At 41.3% G+C, this 16,109-nt stretch overlaps 1 protein-coding gene and 1 long non-coding RNA gene across 3 annotated transcripts; one reads left to right on the top strand and one right to left on the bottom strand.

Moving 5' to 3' along the window:
- Positions 1-225: 225 nt before the first annotated feature.
- Positions 226-6,872, bottom strand: SAP30 (Sin3A associated protein 30). Of its 2 annotated transcripts, XM_054484108.2 has the most exons (5): positions 6,267-6,872; positions 4,209-4,334; positions 3,682-3,780; positions 1,361-1,400; positions 226-552 (listed from the first exon to the last, which is right to left on the bottom strand). In XM_054484108.2, exons 1-5 carry the CDS (start codon positions 6,579-6,581, stop codon positions 533-535), a joined length of 600 nt encoding a protein of 199 aa, XP_054340083.1. In that variant the 5' UTR covers positions 6,582-6,872; the 3' UTR covers positions 226-532. The 2 variants fall into 2 exon arrangements, with proteins under 2 accessions (XP_054340083.1, XP_054340082.1); XM_054484107.2 differs by lacking the exon at positions 1,361-1,400 and having other exon boundaries at positions 6,267-6,870.
- Positions 6,873-7,055: 183 nt separating this feature from the next.
- LOC129034661 (uncharacterized) lies at positions 7,056-15,816 on the top strand. Its single transcript, XR_008501965.2, has 3 exons — positions 7,056-7,232; positions 8,156-8,326; positions 15,394-15,816. It is a non-coding gene; the product is annotated as an uncharacterized LOC129034661 (long non-coding RNA).
- The last annotated feature ends 293 nt before the right edge of the window (positions 15,817-16,109 follow it).

The following is a 16,109-nucleotide window of genomic DNA, read 5'->3' as shown; positions in this document are numbered from 1 at the left end:
AAATGCTATTTAGATTATCTTCAATTCCAACTCAGATTGTCCCAGAGAATGCAAATGTGCTACATTTGTTACTTCTCCTTACCCTGTTAATTTCTTGGAAGTTTTTAAAAAAAAAAAAAGGGAGATTACAAAATGAAGGACTTTACATTAAAATCTCAATACTGATCTCTAAGTCAGTTTAAAAGAAAAATCAAGTTTCACAAAATAAATACACTGAAGCAACTATAATAGTAATAACCTTTATTTAAAATAGTTTTTAATTTAGGAAAGCTCACTTTACGAGTTTCCAACTAATTATTAGAATCAGAAACAAAGAAAATAAAATCAGAGAAAATCCTCTGTAGAAAAAATACACAAAGAACATTTCTACATGTGAAAAAACAGTAAACAGTGTTAACATCCAAGTTATTAGTCTCAATTCCACGTCTCCTAGTGAACACCACTATCAACCTTGAGATCTGATTTGTTCTTGTCATTCTTCACTGAGTAGATGAAATACGTTAAGGTGTCTTTTTCATTCACTGGAATAGACCTAAAGTGGCAACCAACTATCTATAAAGAAAAGAAAAATTAAGGAAATTAAATTTTAGATATAACAGGTTTCATAAACTACGTAAAAAATACAGTTTCATCAAAAGTGCTATACGATAAGGGCTATTTCCTTTAAAAATTATATTAACAAAATACCAACAGGACAAACAGCATTTAAGAATAAAATGTTATGAACAAGAGATAGTGTGATTTCAAAGCACCCTTTGGCCCACTCAATTTAACATACATTGATTAGAAAATATATTTTCCTTTTATTTATTTTAAATTTTATAATTGAGCCAGGCGTGGTGGCTCATGCCTGTAATCACAGCACTTTGGGAGGCCGAGGTGGGCGGATCACCTGAGCCCAGGAGTTTGAGACCAGCCTCAGCAACATGATGAAACTCCATCTCTACCAAAAAAAATACAAAAATTAGACAGGCGTGGTGGCGTACACCTGTAATCCTAGCTACTCGGAAGGCTGAGACAGGATTGCTTGAACCCAGAAGGTGGAGGTTGCAGTGAGCCGAGATCACGCCACTGGACTTCAGCCTGGGTGACAGAGCAAGACTCTGTCTCAAAAAAGATAAATAAACAAAATAAAAATAATAAATTTTGTAATTGGAATCTAGAGTAGGGAATAAATGATTTTACTTTTAAACTTTAAATGAGATAAAACAGACGTAAGAGACCACATGCATCATTAAACCTGCAATGGTTTAGACCCTACTGACAGAAAAAGAAGTATGAAGTTGAAAACTTTTGGTAGTAGAGAAACCAACAATAACATATAAATTGTTTGCTACAAATTATATTCATTCATTCATACCTTGGTAGCATTCTTTGGTTAGGGTTCCTTGAAAATTTTTCTAAATAAAAATTATGAATGGAAATGAGAGGAGAAAGAGGGATGTTTAATGAAGGATATTTACCTGCTTCCTTGCCTTTTCATTGTGCTAACGTAACATGCATACTACAATTACTAATAGAAGAATAATAGACTTACCTGGGGTGCTGACATGCATATTTAGATTCCAGAAAATAAAATTTCTTAAGAAAAAAGTTCATCCACACAATAATTAAGAGACTTAAGACTTAGTCATACAACCCTGGAATCCCTTAAAACAGTGGTCCCCAACCTTTTTGGCCCCAGAGATCGATTTCATGGAAGGCAATTTTTGCACAGATTGGGGGTGGGGGAGTTGGTTTTGGTATGAAATTGTTCCACCTCAGATCATTAGGCATTAGATTCTTATAACAAGCATACAACCTAGATCCCTCACATGTGCACTTCACAAGAGGGTTTGGACTCCTATGAGAATCTAATGCTGTGGCTGATCTGATAGGAGGCGGAGCTCAGGCAGTAATGCTTGCTAGCTGGTGCTCACCTCCTGCTCTGTGGACCTCTTCCTAACAGACCACCAACCAGTACCAGTCCATGGCCCTGGGGTTGGGGACCCCTGTCTTAAAATATATGTACTACATCTGCACATTCCTTAACCTGTTAATATCTGCATTTCTGATTAAGTAAAATATAACATTCATGGCTATCTCTTATGTATAAAAAAGAAAAGAACTCTGGAAATAATATAACTGTTCTTAGAAGGTCAGTTTATCAAAAATTTCAGGTTTAATTTATACCTGAAATTACACCTTTGGTTCTCATTTGTCCCAAAACAGGGGTGCCTTCACTCCATTAGTACCTATTGAAATATTTCATCATGGTGGGCAACATCTATATTTATGTTACAATAATGTATTGTACAACCCCAAAAGAACTTGATCTTTTAAATCAAAATTAAAGAAAAATTAATTAGATCTGTGTTGCCCAACCAAGGATAAGAAATTTTAGCTAAATAGTTAATATATTAGATTTTAACAATGTTAAAAAGCATTCTGCCAAATAAATGTAACTCTATTCATATTTCATTTTATTCAATATGCACATTTTAGAAAATGTTGGGTAACTACTAAATCCATGCAAAGAATATGAGAAAACTGATTTATATATCTATACTTCTATTTTGTCTAGTAGGCTAAATTTTCTTTTTTTAGAGATGGAATGTTGCTATGTTGCCCATGGTGACTCAAACTCCTAGGCTTAATCAATCCTCCTCAGTAGCTGCAAGTAAAAATTTTTATTTTAAATATGATTAAAATATAAATATATAAATCTATAAACATCTTAATAAGATGCACAGATTTCTTGGTTCTATTATATCCTGAGAACATATGCACACTCCATTAACTTTTCACAACTCAGTGACTGACTAGAAGTCCTCTATCAAAGCAAACTACAAGTAAAAGAAAAGCTTTTGCCTCTTCTAGATGTGAAAAACACATGGATGTCTCTAATCAAACTAACATCAACAAGGACAAATTTTGAAATAGTTAAGTCAGCAAATTATAAAAATACTGTTTAGGGGCTGATTTGTAGGCCTATTCCACCACTTTAAAATATAAATTCTAATAAGGACATTAAAGCTTGTTAATTAATTTTATTATGCCTCAATTAGGTGCTCAAATGTTTACTGGTTAAATGGAGTTTTAAAACTAATAGATTTCTAAAGTGAGGATTAAAAAACTCTCATTCAACATTTTGAGGGCCAGGCACGGTAGCTCACACTGGTAATCCCAGCACTCTGGTAGGCTGAGGTGGGCAGATCACTTGAAGTCAGGAGTTTCAGACAAGTCTGGCCAACATGGTGAAACCCTATCTCTACTAAAAATATTATACAAAAATTAGCCTGGTGTGGTGGTGCACACCTGAAGTACCAGCTACTTGGGAGGTTGAGGCTGGAGAATTGCTTGAACCTGGTAGGCAGAGGTTGCAATGAGCCAAGTTCGTGCCACTGCACTCTAGCCTGGGCGACAGAGCGAGACTCTGTCTCAAAAAACAAACAAACAACACATTTTGAAAGCCAATATCAGAGGTGCTGTACACAATCTACTGATTAGTCATTACAAAAAGGAATTTCCTAAGCGGCAGACAAACATTTCTAGAAAACTAGATTCTTCCACAACAGATTTTTTAACTTTGTTCTTCCTAACTAAAATGCACTGTTACATACACTACATTAATACTTTCATTAGCATTTAATAACCTCTTGGTTGTGCAGATAGTTCAAATAGTTTAAAACTCATATATACCTCAACAAGTTGTGCTTTATTAAGTCCTGGTCTGGTTGGTAGCTTGAAGTGTCTTTTGTATCTCCTAAGTGTATTTACTTGTAATTGGTATAAATCAACCTAGAAAAAATTAACATGTATAAATTAGTTCATACGATTTGTTGAAAATTTATAATTGATATGAATAATAACAAACATTTTAACTTCAGCACAATAAAAATTTACTTCCAAAATCAAAAAAATTATTTAAAAAATTTACATAATCAAACATATAAATTATTAAACAATTTAATCTTTTGGGGATAAATAATATAAACTGAGGTTAAAAAAAGAGTAAGTTATGTGACAACAGAGCTGCAAAAATTGTCAGTTTAAAATGTAACAATTCAAACTGTGTAAATGCATGTCAACTGGCTATATTTAATTTTGCTTTCATTTTCAGATTTCTCAAATGTTTTAAACACTTAAAAGACTGTTCATATCTTTTTATAAAGGTTTCAGAATGCACTACTTAGGATTTATATTAAGCACAAAAAACTTCCATCTACCTCTGGGGTATCAATATCTTGAACAGGTGAATCACCTCCATCATCATCACTCCCTTTTCTCTTTCTTCTGTTTCGAACACTCTGAATTAAGTTTTTATGATAATCACATATGTAAAGATGCCTTGCCTGAAACAAAAAAGTTTCACACACTGCTTATGATTACAGTAAAATGTGTCTATATATTAGTAAAACACATATGCCACAGTGAGTTCTTAAAAATAAAGACAGTCAATATGGGCCATTGTTAAGACAATGGAATATTTATACGTTTAAATCCTATACCCTGTTAAAACACAAGATGTCTGGAATACTGTTAAAAGGATGGTGGATGGGGAAGGAGGGGTTGGTTCCATTTGGGGAAGCGGGTAAGGGAGGGAGGGAGGGAGAGGAGAATGAAAAATTCCAACCCTCTGGGTTTTCTCATCAAATTGCAGTGAGGGGGCTGGGCGCGGTGGTTCACGCCTGTAATACCAGCACTTTGGGAGGCCGAGGCGGGTGGATTACTTGAGCTCAGGAGTTCCACACAAGCCTGGCCAACATAGTGAAATCCCGTCTCTACTAAAAATACAAAAAATTAGGCGGGCGTGGTGGCACTAGCCTGTAATCCCAGCTACTCAGGAGGCTATGGCAAGACAATCACTTGAACCTGGTGGTTGGAGGTTGCAGTGAGCCGAGATCGCACCACTGCACTCCAGCCTGAGCAACAGAGTGAGACTTTGTCCTAAATAGATAGATAGATAGATAGATAGGTAGATAGATAGATAGCAGTAAGGATGACCTGAATTAGTTCATGTTGAATTTTTAACTGATAAGAGGAAAGATGATGTTGCTCACACTTTTGCCACTTGACAGTACTTTCTCTAATTAAAGAAGAGCGTATTTTAGTAATATAATGTATGCTTTCCAGTCTTTCTAACTGAATATCCAAATTACATTCCAGATACAAAACCATCCGTTTTTACAAATGAGCTATCGACTTCATAACTATATTTAAATTTCAGTTATAAACTTTTCTGAATATTAAATCAATGTATTTATCTATAACACATTTTTCCAAAGCAATCTGAAATTATGCAACTTCACCTGAAAAGTTTCTCACGGATAACACTGAAAATTGTTTAAACGGGCAAAAAGTGTCACAAATAAACTTTTCAAAAACTTTAATTACATATACTCCTGCGAGCTGTAGAGTAACATTTGAAACAAACACGGGCTGAGCTAACAGGCTTTTACATTTACTTCTAAGCCCAGCGCAAGATAAAAATATGCAGGACTTCTGGTAGGTTCTTGATACCACGTTATTCATTTACCGCTAGCCAGATCTCCCAAAAGTAGCAACGGCTGTTTCTAAAAACCTCATAGATGGTCAAACGAAAAGACGTGCAAAAGGAGGAAAAAAGAAATCCTGATGGCTGCCAAGGGGATGGCAAAACCGCAGAGGCTACGTGCTCCCCACCATCGGAGTACCTGCCCTCGGAGCTGACAGCGCAAACGCCGTTTACAACCCCGACTCACTGCCAGGCGGCGGGTGAGCTCGGCTTCCCTCTCACTCCGCTCCGGAGGAGACGGAACACAGAAAAGAACAGGATCTTCCTTGTTCGTGAAGGTCCTCCGCTTTCTCCTAGACGACGGGATTTAGTACCGCCTGGGGCCAAACACCAGCTTGGGAAGCAAAACAAAGGCGCCACCATTCCAGAAGAGCTGCCGGGCTGCAAGAAAACTACTCTGGGCCCTCAGTGCGGCGGTCCCCTTTGTTTCGTGTCCCGGTCGCAGAGGAGAAGGAAGAGGGAAGACTGCGCGGGAGAGACGCAGGCAGCGGGAGGTTGGGGGCCAGTGTGGGAAAGAAGAGGGGAACGACAGCGTGTGTGTGGTGTGTGTGTTGGGGTGGCGGTCGGAGTTGCAGCGACTTTGTTATTTGCTTCCAAACACAGACTCCACGAGACCGCACTGCAGCCAGTGCGGTTGTCTGGGGGACCCCGCCGATAACCCGTGCCTTTGCCCGGCTCCTGGGGCCCCACCGGGGGGCGGGAGGGCAGGGCGGTCCCGCGGTTTACTTACGCTCTTATCCAGCTCGATCTTCACCTTCTTCTGGGAGATGCTCTTCTGGATCCTCTTGCTGAAGCTAGCGTTGCCTGCTGCCCGGCCGCACCGCTCACCATCCTCCCGCAGGCAGCACAGTTGCCCGGGGCCCGGCCCGGCCGCCCCCGGGGGCCCAGCCGCTGAGACCGCCCCCGCGCCCGGCACCTCAGCCCCGGTGCCCGCGCCGGTCCCGTTCCCCGCCGAGGCGGCGGCGGCCGCGGCAGCGACCACTGCGGCCACTGCGGCGGCCGCATCCCCGCCGCGGCTCATCTCGTCAGGCGTGAAGCCGTTCATGTCTCCGAGCTCCCGAGCGCCGGCGCTGACAGAAATCCCCTCTCTCCTGGCCGCTCCGCCTTTCTCCGCTCCGGCAGCGGCAATTCACTCTGCACACCAAGTTAGACAGCGCACGGCCAAACACCAACTGTCCCGGGCCTGCTGGTCTCTGCTGGCACCGAAACAGTGGACAGTGCTGAGGGCCGGGACGCAGAGTCGAGCGTCTCCTGGAGCGGGGACCCCGCTCACTGTCACATGGGGACTTCAGCAGTTGGACCGCTACGCCTCCGCCTCCCTCCGGCCCCGGGACCTGCGCAAGCGCGACTCGCCCCCTCCCGTCCCGCCCCTTTCTTTCTGCCGCGCGGCCCCATGGGAATTGTAGTTCTCTGCTGCGGAGTCAACCTGAGCTCCGCCCTGACCCCGCGCCATGAGGGACAGAGGAACTACTAATCCTAGCATGCATAGCGCGGCCACGGACCCACCTTTTTTTTTTTTTTTTTCAGTACCGGGAAAACAGGAGCGTGTGATTGGGGTTTACAGTGTTTTCTCTCGCGCTCTTAGTCTCTAGGGAATTCGGGCTGTGTTTAGCGGCTGGGATATTGTAGAATTGGTTTTCAGAGAAGTTCCTCGACTCCTGAGGCGAAACATAAAGGGATGGGAGTGGTGTGGGAAGTAAGTGATCGTGTGGGGAAAAAAAAGTTTCGAGGCCGTTTCGCATTTGTGGAGACACAGTTTTTGGTGTGACCACTCTTTTGTGGGAAACCCAAACCAAGGAGAACTCAGGAGAATTGGCGCTCTTCGGTCCTGGAGGTTCCGCAGCTAACATCCCGGCTTGACCAACTATCGAGGCCGCAAATTAATAGGGCAACTCCTGGGAGGAAAACGCCCATCCTGACTTCTCAACTATGACAGGTCCCCCTCATAAACGCCTTGGCGGGGGGGGGGGGGAGGGGGGGCGTTTCTAAACCCTTGCATGTTCTTACAAAGGAAAGTTTTTATTCTTGGGCCCACCAAGTTGGCCGCCTCCTGAGGTGGAGTACGGACCAGTTGACAACAGGGCCCCTTTTCACCTCCACGCCCAACCTTTTCCATTTCTCCTCAAACGGTGTTGGAGAAGGGCGGAGTCATATCATTTTAAAGGAGGCTTGGAACCTCACCAATACAAACGCTGGTCGAATGTTCCCAGAAACTTCCCTGCATTAGCTCCACCGGGCGCGGGGAGTAGAAAGCGCATTTCCTGAGTCCTGAAAAGCGCGTGCGCGCCTGTGTGCTGCCGGCGTTTGTGCGCGCCCGCTTGTATGTACGTGTTCGCGGGCGCGCGCGTGTACGTGTGTGCGCGCGTACGCGTGTATGTTTGTGCGTGCTTGCGGGGACGTGCTTGTGGAGGGCGGGGAGAGGGATGGGCGTGGCTAATATGAAAGCTGCACCTTTACTAGTTAGCTACCATGCGTCATTATTTATCAGAAGATATATGCTGCTTAAACACAAACACGTTTTAAAATATATTTTAGGCAGTAGGGTTTTGCGTTTTTTTTTTGCAAGTTCTTTTAGTGAGTAAATTTAGTGATAAATGATTTGTTTTTCTTTTGAGACAGTTTTTCTCTGTCGCCCAGGATGGAGTGCAGTGCAGTGGCGCGATCCTCCAACCTCCGCCTCTCGAGTTCAAGCGATTCTCCTGCCTCAGCCTCCCGAGTAGCTGGGACGCGCGCCACCCCACCCAGATGATCTTTTTAAATGCAAAATGCCATCGATGCGGAAAATCAAAGGTATCCATTGCATCTGTGCGTTTGAGTTCTAGGATACGACAAAGAAAAACAATTTAAATATTACGTAAATTCAGTAGGAAAAAGAAAGATGCTGACTGATAAGTACATTGTGTGCCTCCTGAAGCTGCGCTGTCCAGTAGGCTGTCGTCTAGCCATATGTGGCTACTCAGTACTTGAAATGTGGTTGAGACGAAAAACTGAATCGTTAATTGAATTTGAATTAAACTAAAAACAAAAACCTGATGCTCGATTCAATTGTTGGAGTACTTTTAAGTGTGTTTGCAACAACTCAGATATATGAATCTGTTTTTCCAACTTAAATATGAACTCTAACTTTAGCATGTGAATTGAGATGTGCTGTAAGTATATATCAGCTGGATTTTTTTTTTATTTCTGGACTTACTACAAGAAATTTTCAAAAAGAATATTGAATTGCACATTAAAATTTTTCATATATGTTTAAATATTTTGGATATAATGGGTTAAACAAAATATTACAATAAATTTTACCTGTTGCATTAGATAACACTGGCTTAAAATATTACAACCACAGCAGGGCGTGGTGGCTCACGCCTGTAATCCCAGCACTTTGGGAGGCCAAGGAGGGTGGATCATCTGAAGTCAGGAGTTCGAGACCAGCCTGGCCAACATGGTGAAACTCCGTCTCTATTAAAAATACAAAAATTAGGCAGGCATGGGACGCAAGCCTGGGGTCCCAGCTACTTGGGAGGCTGAGGGAGGAGAATTGCTTGAACCCAGGAGGCAGAGGTTGCAGTGACCTGAGATTGCACCACTGCACACCAGCCTGAGCAACAGAGCGAGACCCTGTCTCAAAAAAAAAAAAAAGTATTACAACACAGAATAATTATATATTTATGGATACATATTATATATTTATGGATACATTTTAAGTGGTAAAAATGAGAATATATGGATGGGATGGATACATCCTAACTTCAGGGTGATGCTCATCTCCAACGAAGGAAGCCAAGGAATTTGTATAAGGTGTCAGAGTAAGCATAAAATATAAAGAGATGAATTTCTAAATTTAATAGTTTTTTGGGGAAGCAAGAATTGCAGTTCAGGACATACACACAGACTGAGTGGTCTTTAGTATGTCAGAAGAACAAAGAGAAGGTCGAGAGTTTTATTAGAAAGAGAAATGTTGCTACTGTTTTGAAAGAAGGTTCATTGGCACTATAGTAAAGTTTTGGGAAGCTGGCAAGCTCTGATTGGTGAGTGAGAGTGGTAGATAAAACCAGTCTTAGTCATAGGAGATTGTTTCAGCAACTACTTGGTAAAACTGGTCTTAGAGTTACTGCAGGCCATTTCAGCAGCTAGGTTGTAAAAAACTTAATTCTTAATGCTAGAGCTGTGTGCCCTGATTGCTTTCTCCCCTTGTCCCTCGATTCTGATTTAGTTGGGTATGACAAGAATGACCCAGATTGTATGATCAATTTTCATACTGGGAATGGCTTAAAGATGGTTTCTTCTGAATTTTAAAGTGTTTATTTATTAAAAATATCTGAAACATGACAGTGGGATGTTGAATTTTCATATTTTTCTTTGTGCATTTATGTATTTTTAAAATAATTCATATAATTCGTGATATTGTTTGGTTCTTGTGCTTAAAAAAGCTTATATCTTCTGCAAAATGTGACCAAATCATGTAAATTCAGTAGGAAAAAGAAAGATGCTTACTGATAAGTACTTTGTGTATCTCCTTAAGCTGTGCATGTATGTATATGTATAGTTATCAGTTTCATATGAAGCTTACTCAACTAAGAACTGTAGTTATGGCTCCTTTACACACAATACAGTGGTTGTAAAAAGATCCTATTAAACAGTCACTTGTTGCATGCTAGAATCTTTTTCTAGGCCCTGGAGACACAAAAATAATTGAGAGGGTCCTAGCTATTTGGGAGCTCCTTGTCTAGTAGGGCAGACAGGTAGCTTAACAAGCACGTAATACAAACCTCAATAACAATAGAGAGAAAGTACAGGCATAGCACATAGGAGGAAATGATTCATTTCTGGCAAGTTGAAAAGATTGCTGGAGTAGGGGACATGTTAATTCTCACTGCCAGATTTAAAGTGTATCTTGAGTGAATCTGTTTAGATACATTTTTACAACCATGTTTTGTTACTTATTTCTACAAATCTTCATATTTAGGGCAGGTATAAGAACTCTTTGATTTGAGTGTAACTCACAGTCAAGGTCGGAATCAGGTTTTAGGGGGGGCTTCAAGATTATATAATCTGAAAGGTCTTTTTAAAGAAGTATATAAAATTATGAATGCAAAATTAGGTTCAGGACTTTATAAGGGTCTATCCAAGTGAAGGACTCTGAAGTTTGAATCCTTTAGCTTCACGGTAAATCTACTTCAGAGTAGACTAGGTAAAAAATATAGATCTATGAAACCTTAATTATAGGGGGGTTGTTCATATCAACAAAAATGCTCTTTGCTTTCTAAAATGGTTCAAAATATGATTCTTAAAAAAGTGTGTAACCGTGCCTCTCTTCCCTATAGGCTTTTAACATGATTGCATTTTTCTGGCTTTACTTTAAAATAAGCAACTAAATAATTTTATTTAATTTACAAAAACATATAAATTGGCCAGTAATCCCAACATGACCACAGTAGGAAATTCAAATAATACAAAAAGGTTCATATGAAAAACAAAAGCCTGTTTTACCTCATCTCCTCAAATCCCTGTCCCTTGAAGCAACCAATGTTAACAGATTATTGTTTCCTTCTAGAAAAAAAATATGCATTTACTAGTATATACATCTCTATACGTGAATAATTCTATATTTTACAGCAAAAGTTCATTCCGTTTTACACCACCTTTCCTTTATCTAGTTTTAAACTCAGCCGTCATACAGAAAATTGTATAAAGCATAAATGTCCAGTTTAAGCAGTGCTGTGGTTTCAGTGTTTGTGTGTGTCCCCTCCCAAATTCATTGTGAAACTCAATCCCCAATGCAACAGTACAAAGAGGTGGGGCTTTTAGGAGGTGGTGAGGCCACGAGGGTTCCACCCTCATGAATGTGATCAGCGCCTTATGAAAGGGATAGAGGGGGCAAGTTTACCCCTTCCATCTCTTCCACCATGTGAGGATGCAGCAAGAGGCACCATCCTGGAAGCACAGAGCAGGCTCCACCAGACACCAGGATCAAATCTTGATCTTGAACTTCTCAGCTTCCAGAACCTTGAGAAAATAAATTTCTGGTTTTTATAAATTACTCAGTCTCAATTATTTTGTTATGGTGGCACAAATGAACGGAGACAAGCAGTTATGGTAAAATGCACATCCGTATAACTGCTACCCAGGTCAGGAAAGAGAACATTGCTGAAAGGGCCAGCTTCAGGGACTTGCAGTGGCACAGGACCCCAAGCTCAGGAGTCAACATGCTCTACTCTCCTTCTCCTCCATCCTGCTTGACATTTAATGCCCTGCAATCACCATCATGTAATTCTCAATAATTTTATCTTTGAATTTGCATTTTATAAGTGAAGTATCAATGGGACAATGCATTGATTCAGGCAACATGGGCCTCCTGCCACCTCCCTTCCTCCCCAGAATGAGTTCTGGCTGCTCACTCTGTCCACTCCACCCCACCCCACCCTCTGCTCTGGCAGAGGCTGAGCAGGAGGTACAGTGCAGGAAGTGTCTGGTTGAGGTGCAGGATCCTCCCCATTTCCTCTGAACCAGGAGTCAGGCCCCTGGCTCCTGTGAGGGTCAGTTTTCCACCTGTGCCCAAGGGAGTGCCACATTAAATAGCAAATAAGAAAACACCATGGGAGGAGAAAGAAAGGGAGGGAGAGAAAAAAGATGTTTGTTCTGGACACCACAAATTATGTAGATGGCCCTGATTGACAACATGCCAGAAAGCCATCACCTGCCGCTTCTTCATCATAAACCCCATCTCCCAGCTAGCAGGAGTAGCTATCTTGACTTTTATGGTATTTGTTACCTCGTTTTTCATTACAGTTTTGCCACATAGTTCTTCAACTCTTTTTTTTTTTTTCAGTTTTGCTGTTTTTGAACTTTATATAAGTGGACTCATATACTTTATATTCTGTTTTCTTTGGGTTCATTCACTCTGTTTTTCAAAGGTCTACTTTTTTTTTTTTTTTTGCTAAGAGCTTTATTGAAATATAATTCACATACCATGCATTTCTCCCATTTAAAGTGTACAATTAAATGATATTTAGTATAGTCACAGAGTTGTGCAAACAGCACCATAGTCAGTTTTAAAACCTTTCATCACTCCAAGAAGAAACCTTTAGCCATCACCCTCCAATTTGCTAATCACCCCAGCCCTAAGTATTATAATCTATTTTCTGTCTTTATAGATTTGCGTATTCTGCACATTTTATATAAATGAAATCATGCAACAAATATGTGGTCTCTTGTGACTGACTTCTTTCACCTAGCCTTAGCATAGCACTTTCAAAGTTCATTCATGTTGGCCGGGTACAGTGACTCTTGCTTTTTTTTTTTATTAAGTATTTATTGATCACTCTTGGGTGTTTCTCGGAGGGGGGATGTGGCAGGGTCATAGGATAATAGTGGAGAGAAGGTCAGGAGATAAACACATGAACAAAGGTCTCTGGTTTTCCTAGGCAGAGGTCTCTGCGGCCTTCTGCAGTGTTTATGTCCCTGGGTACTTGAGATTAGGGAGTGGTGATGACTCTTAAAGAGCATGCTGCCTTCAAGCATCTGTTTAACAAAGCACATCTTGCACCGCCCTTAATCCATTTAACCCTGAGTTGACACAGCCCATGTTTCAGAGAGCACGGGGCTGGGGGAAAGGCCATAGATCAACAGCATCCCAAGGCAGAAGAATTTCTCCTAGTCAGAACAAAATGGAGTCTCCTATGCCCACCTCTTTCTACACAGACACAGCAACAATCTGATCTCTCCTTCCTTTCCCCACACTTTTCAACAAAACCGCCATCGTCCTCATGGCCCGCTCCCGATGGTCACTGTCTCTTCCGAGCTGTTGGGTACACCTCCCAGACAGGGCGGCCGGGCAGAGGCGCTCCTCACCTCCCAGACGGGGCAGCCGGGCAGAGGCGCTCCTCACTTCCCAGAGGGGGCGGCCGGGCAGAGGCGCTCCTCACTTCCTCCCAGATGGGGTGGCCGGGCAGAGGCGCTCCTCACTTCCTCCCAGATGGGGTGGCAGCCAGGCAGAGGCGCTCCTCACTTCCTCCCAGACGGGGCGGCCGGGCAGAGGCGCTCCTCACTTCCAGACGGGGCGACCGGGCAGAGGCGCTCCTCACCTCCCAGACCATGGGCGGCGGGGCAGAGACACTCCTCACTTCCTATATGGGATGGTGGCCGGGCAGAGTCGCTCCTCACTTCCCAGACGGGGTGGCCGGGCAGAGGGGCTCCTCACATCCTAGACGATGGGCGGCCAGGCAGAGACGCTCCTCACTTCCTAGACGGGGTGGTGGCGGGGCAGAGGCTATAATCTTAGCACTTTAGGAGGCCAAGGCAGGCGGCTGAGAGGTGGAGGTTGTAGCGAGCCGAGATCACGCCACTGCACTCCAGCCTGAGCAACATTGAGCATTGAGTGAGCGAGACTCCGTCTGCAATCCCAGCACCTCGGGAGGCCGAGGCGGGCAGATCACTGGAGGCTAGGAGCTGGAGACCAGCCCAGTCAACACGGCGAAACTCCCTCTCCACCAAAAATACAAAAACCAGTCAGGCGTGGCGGTGCGCGCCTGCAATCCCAGGCACTCGGCAGGCCGAGGCAGGAGAATCACAGGAGCCCGAGGCAGGGAGGTTGCAGAGAGCCGAGATCACGGCAGTACAGTCCAGCTTTGGCAACAGAGGGAGACCGAAAAAAGAAGGAGAGGGAGACTGAAGAAAGGGGAGAGGGGAGAGGGGAGAGGGGAGGGGGAGAGGGGAGGGGGAGAGGGGAGAGGGAAGGTATACTTTTATATAGTTTAATTCTTTCTCTTCATTATGGTATGAATAAACTACAATATATCCATTCTATTGTTGATAGACATATGGTTTGTTTCCAGTTTAGGGCTATTAAAAGAATGTCGCCATGAACATTCTTATTCTTGTACATGTATCCTGATACATACGTGACTGCAGATTAGTAAGATATATATGTTGTTAAGTTGGAGTGAGAACTTCCAGCTCCTTGCTTACATATGTAAACAGAATTGCTGAGTTTTAAGGTAGGCGTAGGTTCAACTTTACTAGATATTTCCAAACTTTTACACTTCCATAAGCATTATATGAGAGTTCTGTATCTTTGCCTACCATTTGATATTGTACTTCCTAAAAAAGATCAAGTAGGTATGTATGGTATCTCATTGTGATTTTAATTTGAACATTCTTAGTTACTAATGAGATTATATATTAATTGGTCTTTTGGATTTCTTGTTTGGAAGTTCCTAGTTAGGTCTTTTGCCTATTTTTCTATTGGGATTGTGTCTTTTTCTGTTGATTTGTAGTAGTTATTCATGTTTTCTGAATAACAGCCTTTTCACAATTTTACATATTGCAGACATCTTTGCCTACTTCATAATTTGCGTTTTGACTCTGCAGTGGCAACTTTTGTTTGAAGTCTTTTAATGAGGAAAAAATATCTATCTTTTCTTTTCTGACTGATGATTTTTGTGACATAAGTAAGTTCCTTATCCCCAAATCATGAAGATATTTTTCTACATTATCTTCTAACAGCTTCATTGTATTGCCTTTCTCATTTAAGATTATGATTGATTTTTGTGCACAGTGGTTGAGGTACAATTTTATTTTGTATATGCTACCCATTTGACCAAGTACCATTCACTGGAAAATCTATCCATATTCCATTCTTTTACAGTGTCACCTTTGTCATAAATCAAGTTGTATGTATGTAGGTCTGTTTCTGAAGCCTAGTCTTTCCATTGTACTTTGCCAATTCCACAGGCTTAATTATAAAAGTTGTTCAGAAAAATTTTGATAACCTAGAAGTATAGATCTTCTACCTTATTTTTTTTTCGTCAAAACACAGACTTGGTTATTCTTGACCCTTTGTATTTCCTTATACATTTTAGAATCAGCTTAAGTTCCAGAAAAAAGAAAAACCAACCAAATGAACAATAAGACAACAACAACAACAACAACAACAAAAAAGGCCTTTTGGGATTTTGGATGATATTGCATCAAATCCATACATTAACCTGAGAGACAAGAGACTCCTTCAACATTGAGCCTTCCAATCATGATTTTCAATTCATTTAGGTCTTCTGTAATGTTTCATAATATAATTGTATTTGTTGCTATGCAGAAGTTTCACTGATCTTTTATTATCTCTCTATATATTTGATATTTGACACTATTGTAAATAGTATCTTTTTAATATTTCATTTTCCTTTTTTGTTGCTTAAATATATATAAAGTAAGCTAATTTTTCCAAACTAATTTTTATATCCAGGAACCCTGCTAAAATTTCTTATCCAATAAAAATATAAATGTGTATGTGTTTGGGTTGTCAATGCATTCAATCATACCATTTTCAAATCGTGAGTTTTCCTTCTTTTTTTATTCCTTTTTTTCTTGTGCTACTACAGATTCAGGACTCTAGAACAACATTAAAAAAGAGGTGTTAGCAGGCAAAAATGTCTCATTTCCAGTTTCAAAAGAAAGGCTTTTCATGTTTCGCTATTATGTATCATGTCTGATACAGATTTTTTTGTTTTTCATCTAAATTTTTATACCATTTACATGTTCATAACAACCTCATGTTTTTAAGGTGTGCAAGATCTGAACC

Source organism: Pongo pygmaeus, chromosome 3, assembly GCF_028885625.2.
Source record: "Pongo pygmaeus isolate AG05252 chromosome 3, NHGRI_mPonPyg2-v2.0_pri, whole genome shotgun sequence".
Taxonomy (NCBI): Eukaryota; Metazoa; Chordata; class Mammalia; order Primates; family Hominidae; genus Pongo; species Pongo pygmaeus.
The sequence above is the reverse complement of the archived record's forward strand: the minus strand, read 5'-3'. Positions and strand labels throughout refer to the sequence as shown.